We start from the raw sequence: 26,462 nt of genomic DNA, 5'->3' as shown, positions 1-26,462 counted from the left end.
CTTGTGGGATGGGGAGTTCACAATAACAGCTGGCATTGAATGACAGTCACTGGGAGAGAGAGAGGGGAGAGAGAGGCATCTACACTGCGACGCAGCGATTGATACGAGAGACTACACCGGAGTTAACCCAACGTGCAGAGAGTAGACCCTTGTCCACATCAGCTCGCCACCATGGGGATATCACCGTCCAGTCTCCTGGATGAAAGTAAATCCAACTACATAAGAGGTAAAGGACGCTTTTTCAAATGATTATGTGAGCTCTTACCTTTCGCTCCACTATAGACGCGTTAGCGCGGTAAACATTTACTGGAGACGGTAAGCTTATGGTAAGATTACGCCACTCTGTTTTCCATTGACAAAATTTGACAAAACAATTTATTAAACTTTTTTTTACTTCACGATTCACACTGTCACATAGTTTAGGCTACTAGCTTGATTTGGTCTTTGACAGAATAGATTTGAACTCGTGGAACCCGTTTTTCTTTTTAACATATAATCTTTTTACCTCATGTTTGTTCAGGAAAAGACAGATATTCAAATCAAATCATGGACTGTTGGAGGGGACGGGGGACGACACACATTGGAATAGCCTAAAAAGCATAATATTTTGTGAAATGTGCAACATGCTATGAGACATAGCATAGAGATGATTCAGTGTACATTTTTGAATGACACTAGAGGTGACCCTAGTCTACCGTGTAAAATGAGCAAATAACAAATTGCATTGTCAATGTCATCTGAGAAAGATCTCACATTAAAAAATGGATGGAATGTAGGATCATAACTACATGGTCTGGTGTTAGGATCATCCTGGATGATAGCTACACTGTCTGGTGTTAGGATCATCCTGGATGATAGCTACACTGTCTGGTGTTAGGATCATCCTGGATGATAGCTACACTGTCTGGTGTTAGGATCATCCTGGATGATAGCTACACGGTCTGGTGTTAGGATCATCCTGGATGATAGCTACACTGTCTGGTGTTAGGATCATCCTGGATGATAGCTACACGGTCTGGTGTTAGGATCATCCTGGATGATAGCTACGCTGTCTGGTGTTAGGATCATCCTGGATGATAGCTACACTGTCTGGTGTTAGGATCATCCTGGATGATAGCTACACGGTCTGGTGTTAGGATCATCCTGGATGATAGCTACGCTGTCTGGTGTTAGGATCATCCTGGATGATAGCTACGCTGTCTGGTGTTAGGATCATCCTGGATGATAGCTACACTGTCTGGTGTTAGGATCATCCTGGATGATAGCTACGCTGTCTGGTGTTAGGATCATCCTGGATGATAGCTACGCTGTCTGGTGTTAGGATCATCCTGGATGATAGCTACACGGTCTGGTGTTAGGATCATCCTGGATGATAGCTACGCTGTCTGGTCAGATGTGGCTGTAGCCTGCATCATGTTATATCAGTAGCCTAGATATTTGACAGCAAGGACATACTTTAACTTTCATGTCATGGGAATTATACAGTAACAGTATAGGGTCTGTCTGTCTGTCCGTCCGTCCGTCCCGCCGCCCGCAGGCCTTCCTGTCCTGTCTGTCCGTCTGTCCAGGTGTATCTGGCAGTGCTTTATCAGGTCAGGTCAGTCCTGTCATTCTAGCCCTGCAGGCAGCTGAAAAATGAGAAGTAGTCAAAAAAGTGCCTGGACCTGTTTTACCTTTCTACCTCTCTTCAGGTTACTGTGGTGACTATTGAGAAACATACGGGTGGGGACAGTACAAAGGATGATGCATTTCTCATTCACTGTGTGTGTGTGTGTGTGTGTGTGTGTGTTCCTGTGTGTGTGTTTGTGGCGGCAGGTGCTAATGGAAAGTGCTTAGCCATGTCATTCTCTACCATTAACAATCATCCAATATGAATAATAACACTGTCCAAAGCGATGATGCCTCTTTTCATTGTGATAACGTTCCTTACTCCTCCAACAAAAGCCTCAGAGGCCAAATTTGGGTGGCAGTGGTACAGACAGGGTTAGTTGTTTGAGCTAGTGATTCCATTACCATGAATTGTCTGTGGGTGTGTGGGTTCCACCCTGTTGTGAGTGTGTCTGTATGGTAGTACATGATTCACTAACAGACAACCCTACCCGATAGAATGAAGCTTCTCTCATTACTAAGTGTCATCATTACCCTTCTCAAGAGTCTTGAAGATGTTGAATTCATTTTAATTGTCAGATGAAGTCTGAAGAACAATATCTGAAGTGACACTATATACAGTTACCTGACTGTCACAGAGCCGGGCTCCCTCCAGAACATAACTGACTTCTGAATTACTGCAATGTGTGTGATCCATGATATCAATATACATGGACAATCATCACTGACAATGAACACTGAATCAGTCAGAGAGCATATGCTGCTGCTGCCTATGAAAAGCACAGAGTCAAATGAAAACCATATCCTTGGGCCACTTGAACTGGCGTGTGATTGGCCTGTAAACTCTAGAGCTTCATGGTCCTCTGAGCTCAGGACACAAAACATGTAAACATGACCAATTGCACAGAAACACAGGATACATTATTATTAGAGTTTTTGCTTTTCCAGGAAGTACTTTTTTTTTGTTGCAGGCATTATTTCTCTTTGAATGAATAGTCAGCTTGCCATTATTCTGCTGTTGCCAGTTTCCCCCAGCTGGAATGACACAATCTCTGAGATATTCAAACGCTTGTCTCAAGCTAGAGTGTTTCTGCAGAGACTAAGCAGCGCTGCTAGCGAGCCCACCTGTTGTTTATTCAGGCTTGTTGACTGAGTGGTCAGCACTGTGTATTAAACAAAGAAAGACAAATCAACTCCCATACAAACATTGAGCCATCAAGCTTCCAGTTTGAATGGCAAAGAGTTTCTGCACGATGTCTGACTATTGAATTGTGTCATGGTATGGTTGAGTTCCGTGTGCAGTAGCAACTATGGTTGTCATAAATGAAAGTGGCTGTTTTTATCTGATAGAACCGAGCCAAACTACAATGACGCAGTAAATCCTCTTCTATGGGGCAACACATGAAAGGGATGTCGGCTGGTATGACATCACCTGAAGAAAATGTATGTTTTCCACACAGGCAAGCTGTGTTTTTGTTAGTATGATGCCACTGTGTGGTACTGCCAAAGATTTTTAGAACTATACCAAGATAGACCACAGCCTGTCGTTTCAATTGGAAACAATTGAGTCATAGCGGGCAGAACATACAAGGAGGTGGGCAGAGCGAAGCACGAGCTAGCGAGATCCTATTGGCACATTCTAGCACATATTTGCATATTACCATTACGGAACGCCTACTCTGTAAATTGCGCTTGTGCATATAGCTCAATTCGCCTTTTCACTCCTTCTAAACAACGCAATGTTTTTAAACTTTGGAAAAGGGTAATGTTGATTCAGTTTTGGAAACAGAAAACTGTATTGAGATCAAATGTTTTATTGATGAGAAAATTTGTAGAATGTCAGCTAAAATCCATCTCGTTCCATTTTCTCCCACTGCTGGCCACTGGGCTTCCCCACTACCATATTTGGTAGTGAGTGGAAACGCCCAGCGGATGCTTCACATTTATACATCTGGTGAACTATCTGTCTCATTGTTCTATCTGTGGTACTGCTACAACACTAGACACATTCCCATGATCAATGCCCAGGTTTAGGTCAGTTAGTACTTTGAATGACAGTGACTAGTTGTTAGAAGTTGTTTTGAGTCATGGTTCATAAAAAGCTATGTTACAGCTTCAACCCCAGACCTCCGTAATACTGCAGGACCAGGTTATGATAGTTAACCTATGGCAGTAACACTTCTTGCGGTATCAAGTTGTGTTACACACACATACAGTACAATACATAACACACACACAGGCAGTGGATGGGATTGCACAACGTCCTAGTCATGTCTTATATTAAACAGTGTAGAGCCAGAGATTTCTTCCATGGGGAAATATTGGACTTGCTTCTGGCAGTCCATCAATATCGATGATGACGTTATATTGTTATAACACTCATGAATCCCAGCATCCCATGGCTCCCTGATGTCATTTCACAGCCCTCCCACAGGCACACACACTACTACTGCCGAAGAAGCCTGTAGGGAAAGCATGTTCCTATCACATACATCACTGAGGTCACCAGTAAAGCAGCACAGACTCAGTTTATTATGTTTGTGTGTGTGTGTGTGTGCGTGTGTGTGTGTATGTGTGCCAATGCTCTGCAAATTGAGCCAAACCCACATCCCCCAAAAAACTCCCTCTAAAAATTCAAATAATCTCATCGGAACACAAAACCCTTTTCACCGTGACAACACCTACTCCACAGAACTAGGTTGAAGAAGCTCCTTTACATAATGGGGTGATGAATGGGGTTGTGGATGGACGATGTAATGGTACAGCCTGTTGAGCTTGCCATCCAACAACACAACACCATTAACACACAGGTGTAACCTCCTGCCTATGACCCTGCTCTGGGTTGGTCTGCTGATTGTTGGGCGCTCAATATTTAAAACCACTACCAACATTTGTTTATTAGTATTTTCCCTTTCGAAGCACAGCAGACACGCAAATGCTGTGTGAAAGGCTGTTAGCAACCAGCAGGGGGGAGTGACTAGAAGACTGTCTCGTTGACACACACACACACACACCAACACACACTACTTCAGAGACTGAACATATGGTCTTTAGAACGCTGCTCACATAGTGACGTGGCATAAACATGACCTTTTACTGCTTGTGACCTGAATGGCAAGCAGGCCTGGCGATCAGCATCTTTACAGTCTGGTCTACAGAGAATGGCTTTATAGGTTGTATGGATCATGTGTTGGAGGATGTTAAAGACATGCTCCGGAACTTTGGCGACCACTAAGTCTTTTTTCAGCCTCCCGTGTTGGGCTTAAATGTATACAGAGTACTGGAGAGGTGTCATATAGGTGTCATATAGGTGTCATATAGCCTAGCTCAGCTTATCCACAAGGGGTACACATTTTGTTTTTTGCCCGAGCACTAGACCGCTAATTCAAATAATCAACTAATCATCAAGCTTTGATGATTTGATCAGCTGTATAGCGCTCGGGCAAAGACCAAAACATGCACCCCTTGTGTTAGGTCTGCCTGAGACTGTGCGCTATGGTACGAGTGTTCAGTGGAAGAGTGCTTCAGCACAGTAAGCCCTGTTTCACTGGAGAGTCCTGCTCTTCCAGTCTGCCCCAACACAAACACTACACACTCCTGAATATGTTTTTATTTCATTTATTTAACCCTTTATTTAACTAGGCACGTCAGTCAAGAACAAACCCTCCCCTAACCCAGACGATGCTGGGCCAATTGCTGAGCCGCCATATGGGATTCCCAATTATGGCCAGTTGTGATACAGCCTGGAATTTAACCAGGGTCTGTAGTGACGCCTCTAGCACTGAAATGCAGTGCCTTGGACCGCTGCTTCACTCCTGAAGATGGGTACCGCTCACACCTCAAACTGGTTGACACATCCAGCCTCAGTGTAATGCAGACAAAATAAAACAGATACTTCCTCTTCAGTTCCCCATGCATTGGCACCAGGTCAGGTGGTATTATAGTAAACTTGTATTATATATCACTCAGAGTTACATCATTAGTTTGATACAACGTAGAGAATCCGTTCATTTACACACTACTGCATCCACACAGATAAATGCACACACACACACACACACACAAACAATCATCTTGAATGAAATGGGAGCAAACAATGTTACGGGTTGGGTCATGGCTCTATGTTGCAGGATATCCACTCTGTGAGTGCCGTAGCCAGAGGAATGTGGATATGAGGAAGGGAGACTTTAGTCTGATAAGCACTGCAGTGATCAGTGGGGAAATGGCCTTGTTAGGGCACACAGAGAGAGGAGACGGAACTACCTTCAACTAGGTTATTGTTTAACAGCGGAGACCTGAGGAAAAAACAACAATGCCTCATGGGGGGGGGGAGTTCCACTGAAGATGTTGATCTCTCTGTCTCTCTTTCTCCCTCTCTCTTGGTTATTGATACAGTTAAGTGAATAACACCAGATACCCTGTCCTGGATAATATTGACTTGTGGTCACACTGTTGCAAATAATGAGCTATCAACACGTGCACTCTAATCATTTCACCATTATCCAACTTCCATCAATGCATTTTTGTTCTCCATTTCGTCCGGGCTGGAAGGGAATACAGGAGGAATTTCATAAATATATATATTTTTTAATCCACATTTTAGCTTAAAAGTTGATGATGCAGGACCAAGCTGAACGGATAATGTGAGGCTCTGCTCTGTATTTTAGGTAAAAGAGGGGTTGAGCTGTTCTGTACTGTAGTAGGTAGAGGAGGGGTTTAGCTGTTCTGTACTGTAGTAGGTAGAGGAAGGGTTTAGCTGTTCTGTACTGTAGTAGGTAGAGGAGGGGTTTAGCTGTTCTGTACTGTAGTAGGTAGAGGAGGGGTTTAGCTGTTCTGTACTGTAGTAGGTAGCTGTTCTGTACTGTAGTAGGTAGAGGAGGGGGTTAGCTGTTCTGTAGGTAGAGGAGGGTTTAGCTGTTCTGTACTGTAGTAGGTAGGTTAGAGGTAGGTTTAGCTGTTCTGTACTGTAGTAGGTAGAGGAGGGGTTTAGCTGTTCTGTACTGTAGTAGGTAGAGGAGGGGTTAGCTGTTCTGTACTGTAGTAGGTAGCTGTTCTGAGGAGCTGTTCTGTACTGTAGTAGGTAGAGGAGGGTTTAGCTGTTCTGTACTGTAGTAGGTAGAGGAGGGGTTTAGCTGTTCTGGGTAGTAGGTAGAGGAGGGTTAGCTGTAGTCTGTTCTGTACTGTAGTAGGTAGAGGAGGGGTTTAGCTGTTCTGTACTGTAGTAGGTAGAGGAGGGGTTTAGCTGTTCTGTACTGTAGTAGGTAGAGGTAGAGGAGGGGTTTAGCTGTTCTGTACTGTAGTAGGTAGAGGAGGGGTTAGCTGTTCTGTACTGTAGTAGGTAGAGGAGGGGGTTAGCTAGGTACTGTAGGGTAGGGGGTTAGCTGTTCTGTACTGTAGTAGGTAGAGGAGGGGTTTAGCTGTTCTGTACTGTAGTAGGTAGTTTAGCTGTTCTGTACTGTAGTAGGTAGAGGAGGGGTTTAGCTGTTCTGTACTGTAGTAGGTAGAGGAGGGGTTTAGCTGTTCTGTACTGTAGTAGGTAGAGGAGGGGTTAGCTGTTCTGTACTGTAGTAGGTAGAGGAGGGGTTAGCTGTTCTGTACTGTAGTAGGTAGAGGAGGGGGTTTAGCTGTTCTGTACTGTAGTAGGTAGAGGAGGGGTTAGCTGTTCTGTACTGTAGTAGGTAGAGGAGGGGTTTAGGTTTTGTACTGTAATCTGTTTAGCTGTTCTGTACTAGGTAGAGGAGGGGTTAGCTGTTCTGTACTGTAGTAGGTAGGTAGAGGAGGGGTTAGCTGTTCTGTACTGGTAGGTAGAGGAGGGGTTTAGCTGTTCTGTACTGTAGTAGGTAGAGGAGGGGGTTAGCTGTTCTGTACTGTAGTAGGTAGAGGAGGGTACTGTAGTAGGTAGAGGAGTGGTTTAGCTTTCTGTAGCTGTTCTGTACTGTAGTAGGTAGAGGTTCTGGGGGTTTAGCTGTTCTGTACTGTAGTAGGTGGAGGAGGAGTAGGTAGAGGAGGGGTTAGCTGTTCTGTAGTAGGTAGAGGAGGGGGTTAGCTGTTCTGTACTGTAGTAGGTAGAGGAGGGTTTTAGCTGTTCTGTACTGTAGTAGGTAGAGGAGGGGTTAGCTGTTCTGTACTGTAGTAGGTAGAGGAGGGGTTAGCTGTTCTGTACTGTAGTAGGTAGAGGAGGGGTTTAGCTGTTCTGTACTGTAGTAGGTAGAGGAGGGGTTAGCTGTTCTGTACTGTAGTAGGTAGAGGAGGGGGTTAGCTGTTCTGTACTGTAGTAGGTAGAGGAGGGGGTTAGCTGTTCTGTACTGTAGCAGGTTTTTCAAAAATGAAACATCACTGTTTCCATAGTGATACACTGAGCTCTGTGGTCACACACTCCGTATCTTCTGTAACACATCCTGCTATTACACACTGAGGTAATGACAGTGCAGTCAACAGACACACTCATTACAGACACACTCATTACAGACACACTCATTACATCTAGATAATCTTGTACAGCAATATGATCTCTGAGACCTGTAGCACTGCTGACAGATTCAGTCTTAGTATATGGAATATCTCTGGGCAAGGATGCTGTTATTGACAGAGTCACAGGCCCTCCATACCTCTATCCGTCTGTTTTGCTTTTCCACAGAACTAGATCCATATTCATGGATCTGCCTGGGAATGATTAAGTGGAAACTAAAGTGAAATGGGAGACTGTTTGTGTGTAGTCGTCTGATCTGACAGTCAGCAGAGAGAGGTAGAGTAGTGTGTGTGTGTGTGTGTGTGTGTGTGTGTGTGTAAGGGATCTGCTTGATGCTGAGAGGGTAGTCTGGTGGCCTTGGACTGGAGCACCGCATGGCCCTCTGCACAGAAAGACAGTCTGATTGGGCCAGTACATACGCCCAATTACTTACTCATGCAACCCTTAGTCAGAGAGAAAGAGAGCGAGAGAGCAAGAGAGAGAAAGAGCGAAAGAGAAAGGAGAGGAGAGATAGAGGGGGTGTAATGAACAGTAACGACTGCCGTATGTGGTCTCTAAGCTCTGTGTGCTGTGATTCCCTACATAGGCTACAGTCCCTATGATGTCACCTGGTTTGTGTCTGTCAGTGTGAAGGGCTTGAGTGACTTCCCTGGCAGTCTAGGTGTTGTGTAAGACGATAAGGTAGGGGCAGAGCTCACAGTGGAAAAATACTGATGAGCAAAGCGGGAGTTACAGTCAGAGGCACAGGAGTTTTAAGGCTGAATCAAGGTCTATGAAGTAAGCCTCATCAGAACTTCTCCTTTTCCTGCTCTTTGTTTGTTCTTATCTTCCCTGTCCACTTCCTTACTAATACTACCCCCTAGACCGAATTACCATAGCTATTTCTGTTATCTGCTACTACTGTATAATGCTAATAGTTACTGTATGTCTGTGTGTTGTTGTTAATAGGTTGTGCGGAGGCAGAGCTGAAGGAGTTCAGTCCCCACTACAGGAGGCAGTACTCTGTGGTCTTCTTCTCTCAAGTCCAAGATGAGCTGGAGCAACAGAAAGAGAAAATAAAACAGCTCCTCAAACAAAGGGTAAGGAGGTTGCGTGTGTGTGTGTATGTGTGTGTGTGTGTGTGTGTGTGTGTGTGTTTTCAATGGATCTCTCCATTGAAGTAGAGAGAACACGCCTCCCTTCCAGGACAGCTACAAGGTCCTCCCCCACCCTCCCTTCGGCAAATCGGATCACGCCTCCATTCTGCTCCTCCCTGCCAAAAGGCAGAAACTTAAGCAGGAAGCACCAATGCTAAGGACGGTTCAACGTTGGTCTGACACAGTGGTTCCCAAACTTTTTATAATCCCGTACCCCTTTAAACATTCAACCTCCAGCTGTACCCCCTCTAGCACCAGGGACAGCTTACTCTCAAGTGTTGTTTTTTGCATTCATTGTAAGCCTGCCACACACACGCTATACGATACATTTATTAAACATAAGAATGAGTTTGAGTTTTTGTCACAACCCGGCTCATGGGAAGTGACAAAGAGCTCTTATAGGACCAGTGCACAAATAATAATATATATAATCAATCATTTTGCACTTTAGTTTAACCATCTTACATATAAAACCTTATTTGTTAATCAAAAATTGTGAATAACTGACCACAGGTTAATGAGAAGGGTGTGCTTGAAAGGATGCACATAACTCTGCAAATGTTGGGTTGTATTGGAGAGTCTCAGTCTTAAATGATTTTCTCCACACAGTCTGTGCCTGTATTTAGTTTTCATGCTAGTGAGGACCACTCTCACATAGGTACGTGGTTGCAAAGGGCATCAGTGTCTTAACAGTGCGATTTGCCTGGCAGGATACTCCGATTGCAGCCCAATCCAGAAATCTGGCAATGGATTTTGATTAAATAAAATTTTCACAGAACCGCTTGTTGCAATTTCGATGAGGCTCTCTTGTTCAGATATCGGTAAGTGGACTGGAGGCAGAGCATGAAAGGGATAACGTATCCAGTTGTTTGTGTCATCCATTTTGGGAAAGTACCTGTGTAATTGCGCACCCAACTCACTCAGGTGCTTCGCAATATCACATATGACATTGTCTGTAAGCTTGAGTTCATATGCACACAACAAATCATACAATGAAAAGACCTGTGTGTTGTCCTTTTTAATGCAGACAGAGAAGAGCTCCAACTTCTTAATAAAAGCCTCAATTTTGTCCCGCACATTGAATATAGTTGCGGAGAGTCCTTGTAATCCTAGATTCAGATCATTCAGGTGAGAAAAAAACAGATAGACCAGTCGTGTGAGAAACTCGTCATTGTGTAAGCGATAGGCCCACCCACTTGAGAGGCTGACCCATCCACTGGGGATCCAGGCCCAGCCAATCAGAAGGGCTTTATTACAGACAGAAATACTCCTCAGCCTTGTTCAGGGAGGTGACCAAGAACCCGATGGTCACTCTGGCAGAGCTCCAGAGTTCCTCTGTGGATATGGGAGAACCTTCCAGAAGGACAACCATCTTTGCAGCACTCCACCAATCAGGCCTTTATGATAGAGTGGCCAGACGGAAGCCACTTCTCAGTAAAAGGCACATGACAGCCCGCTTGGAGTTTGCCAAAAGGCAACTAAAGAACAAGATTCTCTGGTCTGATGTAACCAAGATTGAACTCTTCGTCCTGAATGCCAAGCATCACGTCTGGAGGAAACCTGGCACCATCCCTACGGTGAAGCATGGTGATGGCAACACCATGCGGTGGAGACGTTTTTCAGTGGCAGGGACTGGGAGACTAGTCAGGATCGAGGGAAAGATGAACGGAACAAAGTATAGAGAGATCCTTGATGAAAACCTGGTCCAGAGTGCTCAGGACCTCAGACTGGGGTGAAGGTTCACCTTCCACCAGGACAATGACCCTAAGCACACAGCCAAGACAATGCAGGAGTGGCTTCGAGACAAGTCTCTGAATGTCCTTGAGTGGCCCAGCCAGAGCCCGGACTTGAACCTGATCAAACATCTCTGGAGAGACCTGAAAATAGCTGTGCAGCAACGCTCCCCATCCAATCTGACAGAGCTTGAGAGGATCTGCAGAGAAGAATGGGAGAAACTCCCCAAATACAGTTGTGCCAAGCTTGTAGCGTCATATCCAAGAAGACTCGAGGCTGTAATTACTGCCAACGGTGCTTCAACAAAGTACTGAGTAAAGGGTCTGAATACTTATGTAAATGTGATATCAGTTTTTTATTATTTTATAAATTTGCAAAAATTTATAAAACCTGTTTTTGCTTAGTCATTACAGGATATTGTGTGTACTGGATTCTTGACATGGCTCATTCTAATATATCTACTGCTTTCCATATCATTCTTAGTATTTATTCCATAAATTCATACGGTGTCCATACGTAGAGATTACATTTGGATTACTGTTACAGTGCTATTTGGGTTCATTGGATTCGTTCCCAACATTTCACGATTTCTTGTTGTTGTCGTTTTGATTATTTTTATACTTGTTTGACATTTTACTGCATTGTTAGGAGCTAGTAAAATAAGCATTTCGCCTCAAACTTTGATTTGATTACCACTGAGGAGATGGACATGGCATCATGACATCATCTCTTTGTTTATTCAGGGTCCTCCGAAGGCAGGGGAGGTGCTGTATGAGGAACAGGTCCTCCATTTTGATTATACCCGGAAGTGGAAGGAGAGATACATGGTGGTTCGCGCCAACTACTGCCTGGAATGTCACGACAGCTTTGAGGTGAGCAGGACGTTCTTATGACAGTCTTATTAACAGCCATAATATAGGACTGGGACCATCAACTAGATTCAGATGCAGGAAAAACAATTATTCAGTGGATGGTCAGGGGGCTGGAACATAATTACAAATCATTTGTAGACTGCAAATTGACCACAAGAAGCCCAAACAGATATAATATTTGAGAAAAACATAATACTTTCAAACCTTACATTTGTATACGACCATGGGAATACTATGGAACAGATTTCCAAAATAAAAATAAAAATCTATATGTATATATTTGGGCCCACGAGCTGCCAGTTGGGGAACCCTGAGATAGGACATAGTCATTGGGCAACATTTGATCAGAATGGGTGAATAGGTGGCATACGGAAAATGAATACTTTAGCTAAATAAATAACAGAAAAAGATCCAGTAGCCCTAATGACTGTTCTGTTCCAGACCTTTGTGAAGGGTGTGCCCCCGCTCCACAAGCTGCTACCAACAGGAGGCACTGTGCTCACCACAGAGGAGAAGTACATGGCCATGGTGGACCAATGCTTCCCTGTTTCTGAAACCAACAGTGAGTAGATCATGTAGAAGGTTGTCCGTTGTGGGCAACCATGTGTATGACATTGAGTTGAGTTACAGTAAGTAAACAAAACTGTGCCTCTTTATTACCAGCTATATTATGACATACTGACTATATACACTCTGTAGATAGTGTGTAGGTTAGGTTACACACTCTGTGTTGCTACACAACATCACACACTCACTAGACAAATCCCTTTAGTCTCTATGGATTCTCTAGTTCTACTTGTCCAGTGGAATTCCAATGCAAATACAGTCTGTCCAAACCTTCTTCTTTTTTACCTTTATTTAACTAGGCAAGTCAGTTAAGAACAAATTCTTATTTTCAATGACGGCCTAGGAACAGTGGGTTAACTGCCTGTTCAGGGGCAGAAAAACAGATTTGTACCTTGTCAGCTCGGGGGTTTGAACTTGCAACCTTCCGGTTACTAGTCCAACGCTCTAACCACTAGGTTACGCTGCTGCCCCAAACCTGCCTACTGGGACACAGAAGCATAGAGAAACCAGTCTTCATAAAACCGGACCGATAATACACCTGGACACTGATACAGCGTGTGTTTGACTGTTGGGAGATTATTTCATTTGGTCTCTGTTGCCATGCCGAACACTTCTTTTGAAAGTTGCCATATTTCTGTCTAATACTTTGTTGTTGCCCAAACTCCCACCTCAACTTATTTTAGCCGTGTAGAGAGCACAGTGAGTGGGTTTTCATTTTTTTAGTCCAAGCTACTTTGGGAGAAGCAGCGTTACCTCTCCTGTAAAATATGGCCACAGATGGAAATAAATACTGTGTTCTGTAGCACATCTGATCATATATTTTCTCACGAGATATGAACACTAACTTAAAAATACACACCTGATCATCAGCTGTTTGTGAGGTCGTTGGTAAAATAAAATAAAAATGCAGAGTCAGGCGCAGGACACAGTTCTGAGTAATAATCCAAAATGTACTCAACAATAGGTAAGATTCCAACAAGGAACAAACACAATAATCCAAAGCACGAACAACGAGAACCCACATGACAAACAATAACACACAAAACAGAGAGGGAAATCAGAGGGTTAAATAAGGAACATAATTAATGGAATGGAAACCAGGTGTGTATGATCAAGACAAAACAAAATGAAACAGAAACATGGATCGGTGGTGTCTAGAAAGTCGGTGACGTCGCCCGCCGAACGCCGCCCGAAGAAGGAGAGGTACTGACTTCGGCCGAAGTCGTGACACTGTTTCATCCTTTGGAATAGCCAGCGTGTTCTTCTAGTTGTCTAGCATATGTGTGTGCATGCATACGTGTGTGTGTCATAAGTCCCATGCTATCGCCCAGCATGATATGTGTGATACTAATAGCTAGACATCCCAGTTTGGGTGTAACAGTAGCTTGAGATCACATTGTGTAGGTGTGTGTGTACTGTATGACCAGCAGGATGGTGTGTGTGTACTGTATGACCAGCAGGATGGTGTGTGTGTACTGTATGACCAGCAGGGTGGTGTGTGTGTACTGTATGACCAGCAGGATGGTGTGTGTGTGTGTACTGTATGACCAGCAGGATGGTGTGTGTGTACTGTATGACCAGCAGGATGGTGTGTGTGTGTGTACTGTATGACCAGCAGGATGGTGTGTGTGTGTGTACTGTATGACCAGCAGGGTGGTGTGTGTGTACTGTATGACCAGCAGGGTGGTGTGTGTGTACTGTATGACCAGCAGGGTGGTGTGTGTGTGTACTGTATGACCAGCAGGGTGGTGTGTGTGTGTGTGTACTGTATGACCAGCAGGGTGGTGTGTGTGTACTGTATGACCAGCAGGATGCTGTGTGTGTGTACTGTATGACCAGCAGGGTGGTGTGTGTGTACTGTATGACCAGCAGGGTGGTGTGTGTGTGTACTGTATGACCAGCAGGATGGTGTGTGTGTGTACTGTATGACCAGCAGGGTGGTGTGTGTGTACTGTATGACCAGCAGGATGGTGTGTGTGTGTACTGTATGACCAGCAGGATGGTGTGTGTGTACTGTATGACCAGCAGGGTGGTGTGTGTGTACTGTATGACCAGCAGGATGGTGTGTGTGTGTGTACTGTATGACCAGCAGGATGGTGTGTGTGTGTGTACTGTATGACCAGCAGGGTGGTGTGTGTGTACTGTATGACCAGCAGGGTGGTGTGTGTGTACTGTATGACCAGCAGGATGGTGTGTGTGTGTACTGTATGACCAGCAGGATGGTGTGTGTGTGTACTGTATGACCAGCAGGATGGTGTGTGTGTACTGTATGACCAGCAGGGTGGTGTGTGTGTACTGTATGACCAGCAGGATGGTGTGTGTGTGTGTACTGTATGACCAGCAGGATGACCAGCAGGATGGTGTGTGTGTACTGTATGACCAGCAGGGTGGTGTGTGTGTACTGTATGACCAGCAGGATGGTGTGTGTGTACTGTATGACCAGCAGGATGGTGTGTGTGTGTACTGTATGACCAGCAGGATGGTGTGTGTGTACTGTATGACCTGCAGGGTGGTGTATGTGTGTGTTTCCATTGCAGATGTGAAGGAGGAGTTTGCCCCTCCTACAATCGGCATGCCTGGACAGTTCCCTGTGTACCTCAGGCTTCCGTACCGTAGAGATTACTACTTCTGCTTCCGACAGGAGGCCCGTCAAGATGCTTTCCTCTCCATCCTCTCTGACTGCATCCGTCACCAGAACCAAGGTAACTAAGCAGCCAGAACGAACGGTTACCATGGTAGCAGGCTCGCCACACCAGCACTGAAGCAAAGATCCATAAGTGTATTTTAAATCGCATTTTCATGTACGGTCTCCTGAGGGAGGAGAGCAAACACAAAGCTCAGGTAGAACTAAGCCTGGGGCTGCAATTCTCTACCCTTCCCTCTGAAGTGTGCACTCACTCACTCACTCACCCCCTCTCTCGTGTGTATGGGATATGGTGGAAGCTCCCTCTGGCCCGTGTTTTCACCAACCCAATGTTTTGTAAGTGCACACTTTGTGGAGACAAGAAGGGAATTGGAACACAACTCAGGCGTGACTTCCTTCTTAAAAGACAAGCATCACACATTTCTTTCCACTGTCTTACACTTCTTTCTACCATTGTCTCTCCATCTATCTCTCTCTCTCGCTCTCTCTCAGACTTCCTAAAGAAGAAGACGGTTGAGGTGCAAGCCTTCCTCAAGGCGGTCCACCTCTACAGACAAGAGAAGGGCCGTTATGACTCCTGGAACATGCTGATTGGCAGTGATGTCAGGGTAGATTACAGTCTGGTTCTGCTTTAAACACACATTGAATACTTATACCCTTGAACATCTCTCTCTCTCCTTTAAAGGCACTATAGGAGTGGAATCTCCATCCTGTTAGTTGATGGCAGTATAATTGGGCCATTGTGTGATCAGGGGACATGTGTAATAGCTGGAAAGACTACCAGGAAGTTGAGTTAAAGTATTTCTGCTAGGAGGCTACCATTGTCCTACTGCACTCACACACCTCCGCATTCACTTATTTGTGTGTGTGTGTGTGTGTGTGTGTGTGCGCTCACACCTCTCTCGTCATAGTTAGTACCGAATGGAATGTTCTGGAATGTCAAGAGTAAAGCTGTTGCTCCCAGAGGGTTTCGTTGTGTAGTTGTGCTTGCAGTATCACTTAATGGTTTGTATGTTTGTCAGGGGTTATGCGGGGATAACTGTAGCTGTTTGATTATGCACACACTGTTTGTTAGGATGTTCACAAATATATATTGTGTGTGTGTACAGGTACTTGCCAACTTGGTTATGGAGGAGCTGTTGCCGTCTCTGGAGAAGGATATGCTGCCTCATCTGAAAGCCAAGAAGACAGAGAGGAAGAGAGTGTGGTTCGCTGTGAGTCATACTCTTCTGTAGTAGCTACTACAACACATTTTTTTTATTTTTTTTATTTTACCTTTATTTAACCAGGCAAGTCAGTTAAGAACACATTATTATTTTCAATGACGGCCTAGGAACAGTGGGTTAACGACAGATTTGTACCTTGTCAGCTCGGGGGTTTGAACTCGCAACCTTCCGGTTACTAGTCCAACGCTCTAACCACTAGGCTACGCTGCCGCCGCATGATCTTAGACCCTGACCCTCTGACCTCTCTCTCCTCTGCACCACAGACAATAGAAGCAGCTTATATCCTGGTGCAGGAGTGTCTGTTGGAGGGGCTGTCTGTTCTGAAGGAGGAGTGTAAGACGGCAGCTTGCCAGCAGGAGGTGCTGATACGTTCTGATATGGACTTGATCCTTCACTCTAGAACCTACCTGGAGGGAAAGCTTCGAGGTGACTACTTGCTAACACTGGAGAGAGAATCAATCCCAAATCCACCCCTATACTATAACCATATATTGGGGTCAATTTAGCAAGAGAGTCAGGGATTTTCAGCTCTCACTCACTGCAAGACAAAGATGCTGCCAGTCAGGCAGAGGACTTGAAGCATTCCATTGTGATTGATCTGTGTGTGCTTGGGGGACCTGGTCATTAGTACTTATTGGCTGCAGCAGCTGAGGTAGGTAGAGAGAGCACTGCTTTGAGATGAAAGGGAAGGTGCTAATGCTATCCTCTATTACTGTGCATCCACATGAGAGCTAACATGGCAGGTTAACTATTGACTCATTCCCTTATTGTTTTGTTATTTTCAGTGTTGTTGACATTGATACCTAGCTGACTCCCTGTGAGAGTGACTGTCTCTGTTGAGTCAGCAGATGCCACTCACCAGGTCAGATAACTCTGAACACTGGGCTTTATACAATATTGATCTCCATTAAAACAGAGAGTTTACACAGGAGCCATGCCAATACCCTCCATCAAATGAGTTACAATTATCCAACTTAGACAGCAGCACTTAAGCTAACTTGTTTGACATTCTGGTTTTATTAGAACAGAAGCACTATAAATGAAATCCAGAGAGAGCTCAAACTGTGATTCAGTACCATACTGTATCTTGGTCTATTGACCTAGCCCTAGCTTGTGATCTGAGGCATGTACAGTGCATTCGGAAGGATTTAAGCAAGAAATACTAAGAATGATATGTAAAACAGTAGATATATTAGAGTGAGCTGTGTCAAGAATCCAGGAAATAAATATAATGAACAAAAATAGTGCATTTAGAAAGTATTCAGACCCCTTGATTTCTTCCACATTTTGTTATGTTACAGCCTCATTCTAAAATTGATTAAATAGTTGTTTTTCTCATAAATCTACATACAATACCTCATAATGACCGAGCAAAAATAGGTTTTAAGAAATGTTTGGTAATTTATTAAACTTAAAAACATAATTACCTTATTTACAGTTGAAGTCAGAAGTTTACATACACTTAAGTTGGAGTCATTAAAACTAATTTTTCAACCACTCTACAAATGTCTTGTTAACAAACTATAGTTTTGGCAAATCGGTTAGGACATCTACTTCGTGCATGACACAAGTAATTTTTCCAACAATTGTTTACAGACAGATTATTTCACTTATACTTCACTGTATCACAATTCCAGTCGGTCAGAAGTTTACATACACTAAGTTGACTGTGCCTTTAAACAGCTTGGAAAATTCCAGAAAATGATGTCATGGCTTTAGAAGCTTCTGATTGGCTAATTGACATCATTTGAGTCAATTGGAGGTGTACCTGTGGATGCACTACAAGGCCTACCTTCAAACTCAGTACCTCTTTGCTTGACATCATGGGAAAATCAAAAGAAATCAGCCAAGACCTCTGAAAAAAAAAAATTCGACCTCCACAAGTCTGGTTCATCCTTGGGAGCAATTTCCAAATGCCTGAAGGTACCACGTTCATCTTTACAAACAATAGTACGCAAGTATAAACACCATGGGACCACGCAGCCGTCATACCGCTCAGGAAGAAGACGCGTTCTGTCTCTTAGAGATGAACGTACTTTGGTGCGAAAAGTGCAAATCAGAACAACAGCAAAAGACCTTGTGAAGATTCTGGAGGAAACAGGTACAAAAGTAGCTATATCCACAGTAAAACGAGTCCTATACCAACATAACCTGAAAGGCCGCTCAACAAGGAAGAAGCCACTGCTCCAAAACCACCATAAAAAAGCCAGACTATGGTTCGCAACTGCACATGGGGACAAAGATCGTACTTTTTGGAGAAATGTCCTCTGGTCTGATGAAACAAAAATATAACTGTTTGGCCATAATGACCATCGTTATGTTTGGAGGAAAAAGGGGGAGGCTTGCAAGCCGAAGAACACCATCCCAACCATGAAGCACGGGGGTGGCAGCATCATGTTGTGGGGGTGCTTCGCTGCAGGAGGGACTGGTGCACTTCACAAAATAGATGGCTCCATGAGGAAGGAAAATTATGTGGATATATTGAAGCAACATCTCAAGACATCAGTCAGGAAGTTAAAGCTTGGTCGCAAATGGGTCTTCCAAATGGACAATGACCCCAAGCATACTTCCAACGTTGTGGCAAAATAGCCTAAGGACAACAAAGTCAAGGTATTGAAGTGGCCATCACAAAGCCCTGACCTCAATCCCATAGAAAATGTGTGGGCAGAACTGAAAAAGTGTGTGCGAGCAAGGAGGCCTACAAACCTGACTCAGTTACACCAGCTCTATCAGGAGGAATGGGCCAATATTCACTCAACTTATTGTGGGAAGCTTGTGGAAGGCTACCCAAAATGTTTGACCCAAGTTAAACAATTTTAAGGCAATGCTATCAAATACTAATTTAGTGTATGTAAACTTCTGAGCCACTGGGAATGTGATGGAAGAAATAAAAGCTGAAATAAATCATTCTCTCTACTATTATTCTAACATTTCACATTCTTAAAATAAAGTGGTGATCCTAACTGACCTAAGACAGGGAATTTTTACTAGGATTAAATGTCAAGAATTGTGAAACACTTTAGCCAAATACAAAAAACTCAGTATATGTAAACTTCCGACTTCAAACTCAGTTTTTCACAATTCCTGACATTTAATGCTGTGGGGATGTTTTTCAGCGGCAGGGACTGGGAGACTAGTTAGCATCGAGCGGAAAGATGAACGAAGCAGAGTACAGAGAGATCCTTGATGAAATGACCCTAAGCACACAGCCAAGACAAGGCAGGAGTGGCTTTGGGACAAGTCTCTAAATGTCCTTGAGTGGCCCAGCCAGACCCCGGACTTGAACGCGATCGAACATCTCTGGAGAGACCTGAAAATAGCTGTGCAGTGACGCTCCCCATCCAACCTGACAGAGCTTGAGAGAATCTGCAGAGTAGAATGGGAATAACTCCCCAAATACAGGTGTGCCCAAGAAGACTTGAGGTTGCAAAAGGTGCTTCAACAAAGTACTGAGTAAAGAGTCTGAATACTTATGTAAATGTGATATTTCAGTTTTATATTTTGAACATATTTGTAAACATTTCTAAACACCTGTTTTTGCTTTGTCATTATGGGATATTGTGTGTAGAATGATGAGGGGGGAAAAAAACATTTCAATCCATTTTAGAATAAGGCTGTAACGTAACAAAATGTGTAAAAAGTCTAGGGGTCTGAATACTCACCGAATGCACTGTATCTGTGAATCTCTTTCCTCCTGTAGCCAGTGTATCAGAGTAGCTAATGACTCTCTCTGTCCTCCTGTAGCCAGTGTATCAGAGTAGCTATTGACTCTCTCTTTCTGTAGCCAGTGTATCAGAGTAGCTAATTATTATCTCCTCCTATAGCCAGTGTATCAGGTTAACTAATGATGATCTCCTCCTGCCTCCTGTAGCCAGTGTATCAGAGTAACTAATGATTATATCCTCCTGTAGCCAGTGTATCAGAGTAGCTAATGATTATATCCTCCTGTAAGCCAGTGTATCAGAGTAGCTAATGATGATCTCCTCCTGTAGCCAGTGTATCAGAGTAGCTAATGATTATATCCTCCTGTAGCCAGTGTATCAGAGTAGCTAATGATGATCTCCTCCTGTAAGCCAGTGTATCAGAGTAGCTAATGATGATCTCCTCCTGTAAGCCAGTGTATCAGAGTAGCTAATGATGATCTCCTCCTGTAGCCAGTGTATCAGAGTAGCTAATGATTATATCCTCCTGTAGCCAGTGTATCAGAGTAGCTAATGATTATATCCTCCTGTAGCCAGTGTATCAGAGTAGCTAATGATTATCTCCTCTTGTAGCCAGTGTATCAGAGTAGCTATTGACTCTCTCCTCTTGTAGCCAGTGTATCAGAGCCAGCAGAGAAGTTCTGTTCGGAGGACGTGCAGCCCTACCTGGCCTCCATACTGGAGGAGCTCATGGGACCAATCAGCTCAGGGTTCCAGGAGGCACGGCTCCTAAGTGACAACCAGATGGACCAACTGTGTCAGGACTTCCAGGAGGGCGGTGTTACCGACAACCTCAAGCAGGTGCGGACTTCCTCTCCTCCTTAAACAATCCTGTCTGAGCTTTCGTTTCTCAAATCCTTTACCGTCAAACTCGGAGTTTCTGCTGATCCCATTCACACCCATTTCTTCCTTTCCGTTCCTCTCCTTTTTCCACACTCCTTCCTATCTCCCATCCTCGTCATTCATTTTTTACCTCTGATCCCCCTCTCCTTCCCTCCGTTCCTCTCTCCAGGCCCTGGCTAAGCTGAGTAAGCCCAACCTGTTGAGTTGTTACCAGAGGATCAACTCTCTCCACGACCAGCTGCATGACCTGCAGGAACGTTTTGGCTTCTCCAACATCAGCAATCTGGTCCACAGCACCCAGATAGACCTGCAGCAGGTACACACACACACACACACAACAAAACTCATGCATGCAGACAGTACTGGTTCGAGATCAATCATCATAAATTGCTCTCTGTCAGTCCTCTCTAAGTGACCTAGTAACATTCTCCAGACATCAATGCTCCTCACAACGTGTCAGTTGTTGGGAATCAATCAGAACTAGATCTAACTCTGATGCCCTAACTGATCTGATGATCTAACTAGTAATGGACAGTTAGTTGTGTTATTCATTGATGAGCTCCAAGTTCATAATAATAATATTAACTTTATTTGAATTGCGCTTTTCAATACAAGTGACAAAGTGCTTCACATCATCCAATAATTTAAAAAAGCACAAACAAATAAATAAATACAGGAGGAAGGACAATTAAAAAATATAGCTAATTCAAATCATACATTGGAATCACACATTAAAAGCATCTTTATAAAAGTGTGTCTTCAACAGGGATTTAAAAAGAGACACTGAATCTGCAAGCCTGATCTCCTCTGGCAGACCACTCCAAAGTCTAGGGGCTCTAATGGTACAGTAAATGCCTGGTCTCCTTTGGTTTTCAACCTAGACTTTGGACTGGTCAATACTGCCCTGCCAGAGGGTATCAGGCTGGGTCTTGGCTCATAGGGAGATATTGGATCGGAGAAATAAACCAAGCCTGACCTTAAAGGTGGGGCAACGACAACAACACACTCAATTGTCTCATACATAACTCTTTAGTTGTGGGTAGAAATCAGGGGACAGAAGTAATTCACTCTGTGTCTTTAACTGCGGCATTGTCATTTGTCATCAGCTTAAAGTTTGCAGGTCTTCCATTTACTGTTCATTAACCCTTTCTAACATTGATTTGTACGGCATTTAACCAAGATGACATTCTGGCAGTTTATTCTTTGTTTGTTTTCACTGGTGCCACTGAGGCTAACTTCCTCCCCGTGCCCTGTTTCAGCTGATTGAAAACGCAGCGTACTCCTTTGAGCTGCTACTCTACAAGGCCAAAGAAAACAGCACAGACAATGTAGGCTCTGCTATGGAGAAGTCCAGGCACATGGTGCTCAAGGTAGCTTTTTATCCACCACTACACCTCTGTTTATTAAGAGGAACTCACTGAGACAAGCACGGCTCAAAATACATGTTATATGCTAATTACCTGTGTGTGTGTTACAGCAATATGATTACGACAGCAGCACAGTGAGGAAGAGGATCTTTCAGGAGGCCTTGGTGGGGATCACTCTACCTCATATTAAGAAGAACCTGGCCCCAACCTGCAAATCAGTCAGTCAATACACACACTGTACCCTTTACCATAACACACACACACACAGCTATGTCTTACTATACTTGTGAGGACCAACCAATTGATTCCCATTCAAACTACAATTTTCCCTGATCCTAGTTGGTTTACTATTCTTGTGACAACTTTTGATATTCACAAGTATAGTAAAAAATGCACACACACACACACCTTTTCATCTTCTTAGTATCCTTAAAAGTCATGACTGTTTAAAAAATAACAGCCCATGGAAATAATTGTCTCTGTGTCTTTAGGATCTGCAGGGTCTTGAACAGTTCATTGATGCAGACTATTCCAACTTCGTCCATGTGGAGAATATCTATGAGGGCATTCTGCTGCAGAGTCTGGGCAAGGAAGTCAGCAAAGGTACAGAGTTATTATTTTATAAGACAATTATTACTTTCGTCTTACTCAAATGTAAGGCATATTTCAGGCATTACCCTCTCTATTCACCTACATCACTGTTGTTGTTGTTAATGTTGTTGTTGTCAATGTTAATGTTGTTAATGATGTTGTTGTTGTTGTGAATGTTGTTGTTGTTGTTAATGTTGTTGTTGTTGTCAATGTTAATGTTGTTGTCAATGTTAATGTTGTTGTTAATGTTGTTAAAATTGTTGTTGTTAATGTTGTTGTCGTTAATGTTGTTGTTAATGATGTTGTTGTTTGTGTTGTTGTTGTTAATGATGTTGTTGTTAATTATGTTGTTGTTGTTGTTCTTAATGATGTTGTTGTTAATGTTGTTCTTAATGATGTTGTTGTTGTCAATGTTATTGTTAATATTGTTGTTGTTGTTAATGTCGTTTGTTGTTAATGATGTTGTTGTTTGTGTTGTTGTTGTTAATGATGTTGTTGTTCATGTTGTTGTTGTTGTTCATGTTGTTAATGATGTTCATGTTCATGTTGTTGTTAATGATGTTCATGTTGTTGTTGTTAATGTTGTTGTTCATGTTGTTAATGTTGTTGTTGTTCATTTTGATGTTGTTAATGTTGCTGTTGTGAATGTTGTTCATGATGTTGTCGTTAATGATGTTGTTGTTAATGTCGTTTATGATGTTGATGTTGTTGTTGTTAATGATGTTGTTGTTGTTGTTAATCTTGTTGTTGTTAATGATGTTGTTGTTATTGAAGTTGTTGTTCTTGTTGTTAATGTTGTTGTTGTTAATATTGTTACCTAACCCTCTATCTATTTTGATCTGCAGTGGTGAAGGACGCAGCCAGCCTAAAGAAACACAACCTGTTCACAGACAGCAGGGACCCCCTGAGCCAGACCAGCCGCTCCAGTCTCCCCTCCATCCCATCCACCCCCAGCAGCCCAGCCAGGTGCCGTTCTCCCCCACACATCTCCAGACCTCTACCTTCATCCAGACCCAGCCTGAGACCCAGCCACAGGCTGAGGTACCAGCACCAGCTAAGCCTGTCTCTCCTGACCTGAGCAACGGTCTGGCGCTCGTTGGGGGTGCACAGGGGGACCCCCCAAGTGCCGTGTTGAAGGCAGAGCAGAACAGGGTGGAGGCGGTGTCAGGGGCCACAGTAGAGATTGAGGCCCTGGGGGCCAGTATTGCACCTGCTGTTGCAGCTCCAGTGGAGAAGCTAGTCAAGGTGGAGAACACAGTCAGTACACATGAGACACCTGTAGTGGCTGAGACAAAAACGGAGGACATGTCTGAACCAACTGAAACAGCTCAAGTGGATACCCCTGTCCTAACTGAGACAGAGAAAATGCCCACCCCTGGAGATGCTGCGGAGGTGGAGAAGACAGTAGTAACGGGCGTACTAACTACAGTAGCACAAAGCGAAGCCCCTTCTCCCAGTCCGGTCCCTGTCCCTTCCCCTGTCCCTGTTTGTGTTGTCAAGCCTGTAGCTGTCATTGACCCTATAGCTGTTGAAGACTTAGTAGCAGAGCACATGGCTTCACTCACAATCACCACTACTGAGACAGCGGCTGAGACAGAGGCGGAGAGTGAAAGTGGTCCTCCTAACAGTGACCCAGTAGCGGCCTCTAGTGGTGAGCAGCCTGTAACTGCGCCACCAGCAGACGCCAGCCTTGCTGCAGCAGCAGAGTCCAAGGATGTGCCAGCCTCATCCTCCACTATCCCAGATGATGGGGATGATACAGAGAGCGAGTCTGCCCCCTCCGACATCGAGATCCCTGGTGATGATGATGTCACGAGAGCAGCAGCCCCCACTGATAAGGTCTCAGTGTCACAGTGCAATGGAGTGGAGTGTAGCATTTCTGTGACCTCTAACCTTGCAGTAGAGGTCAGCGTGAGTGAAACACCAGTCGGTATCGACACCAAGCCCCCTGTAGAAGTATCAGAGGGTAACTCCGTTCCCCCTAGCGACACCCCGGTCTCTGAAGCAACAGGAGGCGTTAACGGAGAAGCTAGCGTTGAAGTCACTGCTGGTGCTTATTCCACCGTAGCATCAGCAACCAATTTGAATGTAGTCCCTCCACAGCCCCAGCCAGACTCCCAGGCCACCCTCGCTGCTGAACCCACCAAAGAAGCCCTCCAGGCTGTGGAGCCCGCTGAGCCTGCTCCCCGGGCCATGGACTGTGTGAAAGAGATCCGGGACCTGGTGGTGGCGGTGTTTGAAGTGGAGGAGGTAATCTAGCGCTACCCATATGAGGGGGGGTGGCCAGTGAGGTGCCTGATATCACACAGAGAATAAATGAAGACAAGGACCCCATTCTTTAAATCACTGCAATTGTGAGCAGTACGAAAATGTTATAGACTATAACCTTGCCGTTGTCGAACCCAAACACTATATTGACTGAGGTCACCCTCACCATCAAGTACAAACATTGAACTGTTGCACAAGCATAAAACTGCACACTTCCATAAAATCTCAGTGGTAAAATATGAATATATACAATTGTGTTGATGAGAAGATTAATGTAGTGAGATATGGGCATAAATAGAATATCAAGTTAGGGACCAAGAAAAAGCCAATTAATTTGGTACACATCAAATTGACTATTGCAATTGTGTGTAACTATCTCCACTTGTCATTATGTTTAAAAAATATATCTTCTATATATCTTCTATGTCCCTACATATGAATATGAATATGAATAGATTCAAGATGATTCAGTCACCGTTTGTGTTACATTTTAAAGTCAACAGCACTGCCATATATTGAATGGGTCTGAGTAACAATGGGAGGGTTCTACATATGGAGGAAGATGTTCTATTCTGTGTGCTTTGACTTGCTGAAGGATTTTTCTCATCAGTTAATATAGAGGGTTATGCATTCTCATACTCAATCACCAGCTAGTCCACCTAGATACCAGTAAGATACCACTAGATGAGGTTCTACGGTTCTTTCCTCGTGTCTACTGCATGCTCATACTCAATCACCAGCTAGTCCACCAAGATACCACTAGATGAGGTTCTACGGTTCTTTCCTCGTGTCTACTGCATGCTCATACTCAATCACCAGCTAGTCCACCAAGATACCACTAGATGAGGTTCTACGGTTCTTTCCTCGTGTCTACTGCCTTGTTTCCATGAAGAATGATTACCACCTATTTCCAATAGACGTGGTTGCTATGGAGACTGGTCCAGTGACTTTATTCCTGAATGACTAATAGCCGTGTTGAAACAGTGCCTGTGCTTTCATACATGACACGTTACACAGTCATTTTGTGAAGGGGCTATGCGGATTTGTGTATGTATATTCAAGTTTGAAAAATATACTGTAAAATAAAGTATGAAGTCTACAAAAACAAGACAGCCGTCCATTGCTTGTGTGTTGGGAAAATACATAAAATAACCCTTTTATTTGACCATAAAACAAATACAACACATTTACTGTGTGTTTGTCTTCCATTAGAACTGAAGGTTGAATAGTTGTGCTTATGGTGCACACAACTAGCTGAAAACAATCAATTTAACCATAAGCAATTAACTGTTACAATCAGAGTCCGTTTTCAACACTTTATTTTAAATATTGTCCGCAGAAAAATGCTTTTATGATATTTCTGATGAGCACTACGTATCAACCTAACTAATTGTTCATTTATATACACAATAACAGGTAAATAAACAATCCTTCAA

The 26,462-nt window shown here is 43.8% G+C and overlaps 2 protein-coding genes across 2 annotated transcripts in view; one reads left to right on the top strand and one right to left on the bottom strand.

Moving 5' to 3' along the window:
- Nucleotides 1-39: 39 nt before the first annotated feature.
- Nucleotides 40-26,134, top strand: niban1a (niban apoptosis regulator 1a). Its single transcript, XM_029633281.2, is given in 18 exon segments — nucleotides 40-62; nucleotides 64-87; nucleotides 89-125; nucleotides 127-226; nucleotides 9,026-9,156; nucleotides 11,691-11,819; nucleotides 12,261-12,381; nucleotides 14,924-15,088; nucleotides 15,523-15,638; nucleotides 16,140-16,244; nucleotides 16,520-16,682; nucleotides 20,571-20,758; nucleotides 20,970-21,116; nucleotides 22,060-22,170; nucleotides 22,278-22,385; nucleotides 22,659-22,770; nucleotides 23,604-23,723; nucleotides 23,726-26,134. Coding segments are annotated over 18 exon segments (3,192 nt in total). The 3' UTR covers nucleotides 25,018-26,134.
- kifap3a (kinesin-associated protein 3a) overlaps nucleotides 22,380-26,462 on the bottom strand; it is a 47,712-nt gene continuing 43,629 nt past the window's right edge. Inside the window, exon 21 of the mRNA XM_065009243.1 lies at nucleotides 22,380-22,748. The gene's annotated coding sequence lies outside the window, so the exon portion shown is untranslated. The remainder of the gene's footprint in view (nucleotides 22,749-26,462) is intronic.

Source organism: Oncorhynchus nerka, linkage group LG24 (assembly GCF_034236695.1).
Source record: "Oncorhynchus nerka isolate Pitt River linkage group LG24, Oner_Uvic_2.0, whole genome shotgun sequence".
Lineage (NCBI taxonomy): Eukaryota > Metazoa > Chordata > Actinopteri > Salmoniformes > Salmonidae > Oncorhynchus > Oncorhynchus nerka.
Note: the sequence above shows the minus strand (reverse complement) of the source record. Positions and strands in the feature narration are given on the sequence as shown.